A 4,709-nucleotide genomic window follows, 5' to 3' on the forward strand; every position below is an offset into this window, starting at 1 on the left:
GTGCGGCGTCCTTATTACATAGGAGTGCCCCGTGATTACTTTTTGACACAAGTATATAGCATTTTTTACGATAAGTTTCAATCGTTCTTTCTGAAGACCTTAAGATGATACAACAATTTAGTAACTAATTTACTTAAAGCGATAAGCTTGCTATACCGAAAGGAACGTACCTATATTCGTATAATCCCCAATGAGTAAGAAATGCGAGGATTTTTACTATATTTAACTGAGTCCTCGTGTAACTTTATCACGTGATACGCATGATGTATATCTAATTTAGAAAAAAAATACTATAACTCACTCATAATATCTTGCATTCTAAGGGTGTACTGAGTATTTAGTAACATTTTATTATTAATTTTTTTGATAGTTTACGATTAATCTATCACTACCATCTTTATTCCCCACTAAGAAACAGGGAGAGGCATATGCATTGTCACTTTCTCGAATAATATTTTGTTCCAATAAGTTATCCAATATTTTATCCATTTCGTTTTGTGCGATTTTGCTTTTTCTCTTACCGGATGGTCATCATTTAATATTATATGATGATAATAATTAGGCACCTCTCCTACATGTTCTTCAATTTTTTTTTAAATTGACTAACTAACCCGTCTACATAATGTAACCCACTATCCAACTCTAAAACCACGAGGTCAACAAACTTTTGAATATTTTTAACGAGTCACTACCGTTAAATATCGCTTCCACAGTTGTATTTAAAATAGAATTAGTGGACAAATGGTCAGTCTCGTTTACATAAAATAACTTTTCAAGTGTATCTCCTCCCTCAACTATTGGTAACCTTCGCCTCTCTTGATGCTTTCAGTTTTTTTCTTTATTTATAGTCTTCAATTGGCACTTTTCTTCTACATTTTCGTTAACCTTTTCTTCGGATGGTACTAGCAATTTATTATGAAAAAAATCAACAGACCCAAAACTCATTAACGTTTGTTTTTTGTAATATCTTTGTGTGCATGACACAATCAATCATATAGACGAATCGACCTGTTTTCTTCCATACCTAATACTAACCTATAAATTTCAAAATTTAGAACCTTCATATTCTTTGTAACCTTCATATTCTTTAACTCAATAACCCCTAATATGAACATTTGATTTAGATCTTCCGCTAAATAACATTTTATTCTATATACCCTATTCAGCAACTTTAGGGGCAGAGTAACTGATTCCTTCAATGTGACAGTTTTATTATCAACACCCTTACCAATAAATAAATCATCAACCACTTTGAATTTATTATTTATTTTGTTATTCCATTCTCTAAAAGCCCTAGCATTTATCATGCTGAAAGTTGAGCAAGTATCTACACACCTTCTTAATCTTTTACCTAACACAAATGCCTCTACGAAAGTTGCAACACTTCCTTCCTTAGTAAATTGTTTCTTACTATTCACTCCAACATTTACGGTGTCTTCCACTGTCTTACATTTTTTATCATTATCCCTACTATTTTCTCCCTTTTCCTGGCTATACCTTGCATTAACTTTGCTTCCTCCTCCAACATTCCCATTCCTCTTTTCTACTAACTGTAAACTATGCGACTTTCTAGAAAATTTAAGGCCTTTTTAAATTACACTTGCTAGCATAATGTGGTCCTCCACATTCAAAACATGAGACAGCCTTTTTCAATCTTTTCCTTTTAACATTTTCCTCACTTTCACAGAATTTGTTAATTGCTTTATAAATATTTACATTCTTTATGTAACATAAGAAAATAATTCCCTTTCAAGTTCCTGTAAAGTACCTGGAACCCGAACCTCGTAAATAACTCTTATGAGTTGTGGATCTGCACCACTCAATATAATTTCTTTAACATGAACCTCATTCAAGTTACAATACAGTATTGTATTACTATCTTTCACATTTTCTACAAAGTGAAGTGGATTTTGACCTACGGATTATATCGTTTGAACGTAATTGCGTGGAACAACTGTTCTTTCTAAGGAAGAACTTAAAATTTTAAACTCCTTGTGAGCAAGCATAAACCAATTATCACATTGTCTCATATATTCTGAGATCTTAGTACGCAAAATGCCCTTAATTTTCTTCAAAGCAAATATTACTATTGACTCATATGGATACACATTACCCTTAATAAAACTCTCTACTTCCAATAAAAATTTAAACAACAACAAATCATCATTACTGTCACAAGAATTGATTTCTTTGCTTAAATTGCAAATGGATTATTCGCAACAACTATAGCAATATTCTCCAAATTAGTGCTAAAAGGTCTAAATGTATTACTCACATTTTGATTATTAGTAGAATATTGTTAATTTATTCTTGGAATTTTTAAATTCCCAATACTGTGTAGATCTTTACTATGCGGTAGTTCTTTATATTCGTCAAAAGATTCAGTTCATTCTCTATCGAAAAGTAAAGTATTAACATCTGATTTTCACTTTCATTTAAATCAAGTCTGTTTATATCAATGTCTGGAGTAACTGACCTTTCGCAACTGTCCACTTGTGTTTCGAGATGTCTCTCTGATAACAAAAACCTAGATTCGTTGAAGCAGACAGAGCTCCTAGACATAACAAATGGATCATCTACCTCATAACCTGGCCCACGACATTGTCTTTCAGAACAGCTATCGACTGACCTTCTATCCCTTGATTCTCATAACGATTGAAGATTCCTTTGTATCCGTTCGAAAAATGATTTAACACTAACTCTGGAACACGTTCCACATAATCTTCATTCGATGCCATAATCACTAACCCCTTTTTTGTCCTAATTTTTTCGTATTTTTTTTGCCGTGGGGTCTCACAGACCCCAATATCGTAGACTGTATCTATATTGAAAACTATCACTAACAATTTACTATTACAATTTACAATGACCATCTTAGACTGTATCTATATTGAAAATGACTACTAACAATTTACTATTACAATTTAAAATCACAACTACCTTAACCTAACCTAGTATCATAGACTGTATCTATATTGTAACTAACGACTAACAATTTACAATGAGCGCTAACCTAACCTAACTTAACAATTTATTATTTACCTTTATATTCATTTATAAAGCAAATCCTCTTCTCTTTTGCAATTTAATATTTATTAATGCTCAAAATACAATTTCACATTTGGTACATTTCATCCTATTTTTCATTATTAGAGAACTCAGCTTTTTCACGTTTATTTACATGTTGCACGAATAGGTGTTTGGTGCTCTCCACAAACATGTTTGTTGCATTTTTTACAAACTAGTCTACTTTTTCTGCCCTTCTTCCTACCACAAAGATGAAAGTGCTTTCTTCAGTTTGCAGATGATGAAATTGCTTAGTGCTTTCAGTTTATGAGATCCCGAGGTGATTCATTGCTTCAGTCACTGATCTTGGCAACCGAGCTGACATCTCGCATCTTCGCTGCATGTGAGGCTTTACCATGTCCTTGACAAGACTGGATAAAAATTAATTCCTCGCATTGGGTTTATTCGATAAATCTGAATTTGAAAATTATAGATTCATTGAGCACAGAAGCATCTACCATATTGAAGAAAACAGGTATTGAACATCATCTTGTTTGCCGTTTAGTTGTGAATTCTCTCAACATTTGGTCAAATTTATCGACCTCTCCTTTGGTCTTGTTATAATATAGAATTATATTATGCTTTTTCTTACCTGCGACAGATACAGAGGTGTCATGATGAGGCATGCTGAGTAAAATCACAGCTTTGCTGCTCTTAGGTGCATAACTTACAATCGTTAGGTCTCCATTGAATCCGAAGACAGATGTCATTGGACTACGTGATTTACTAGGTTGCATAATGTCCAGGATTTCAAGTTTGTTCTTCTTCATCTTTTCAACGAGAGTGAGAGTCTGAGTTAGCAAGTACTGAGTAACTTTAACACTTGTAAAATAAATGCCCATAGTAATGTTCCTTCCACTTTTGAATATTTTTTTTGAAACTTTCTTCACAATGTTCTGAGCCAGATTCTTCTCCACAGTACCTCCTGGATCCACGTATACATTGCCATTGAGTGCAAAATAGTTCAGTCCATACGGCAACTAAAAACTTTATGCCATAATTAGCTAGCTTGTTAGCCATATATTGAACGAAACCACAACGACCACGAAATGGAACCAATTCTTCATCAATGTTACACAATCACCTGGTATATAATAATTTCTGCAGTTTGCAAGAAAAGATTCCGAAACAAATCCGATGTGGGCAATTTTGTCTTCTTTCAGTCTATTTGTGTGTGTTCATTTATCACCAAATCGAAGAAATCTTAGAATTTGATGTAATCTCAGATATGTGCATTGTACTATTTCGCCAAGAATACCATCACTGTAAAATAATTTGAATGTGTCCCATGGCGTAGTAATGTGTACATTCTTTTTTACACTAATCGAAGATTTAATTATGTTATGTATTTTAGTTTGAGTAGGTAGCGGCGGCTCGGGATTCCAGTACACTACGTTCTTCGAAACACGCAGTGGATCACCACCAATTTTCACAACAATATTTTCACTTCCTGATTCTTAATCATTCGCGTTTGATTCGACGACTTCATCTTCACTCTCACTAGCTAACTGAATACCAGTTGGTGAACGTCATAATCGTTTTCTGATCGCCAAACAAAATCTTCGTCTTCAGAATCACTTTTTACTTCGCTAAAATTAGCATCACTTTCATCATCACTATCTTCAAACAGTACGGAGCTAATA

At 33.5% G+C, this 4,709-nt stretch overlaps 1 protein-coding gene across 1 annotated transcript; it reads right to left on the reverse strand.

Moving 5' to 3' along the window:
• Window positions 1–3,551: 3,551 nt before the first annotated feature.
• On the reverse strand, window positions 3,552–3,908 carry LOC145677805 (uncharacterized). The gene has a single exon (XM_081748141.1). The coding sequence runs from the start codon at window positions 3,906–3,908 to the stop codon at window positions 3,552–3,554; it is 357 nt and encodes a 118-aa protein (XP_081604267.1).
• Window positions 3,909–4,709: the final 801 nt, after the last annotated feature.

Source organism: Thermobia domestica, unplaced genomic scaffold (genome assembly GCF_964235325.1).
Source record: "Thermobia domestica unplaced genomic scaffold, izTheDome1.hap1.1 HAP1_SCAFFOLD_1391, whole genome shotgun sequence".
NCBI classification, from domain to species: domain Eukaryota; kingdom Metazoa; phylum Arthropoda; class Insecta; order Zygentoma; family Lepismatidae; genus Thermobia; species Thermobia domestica.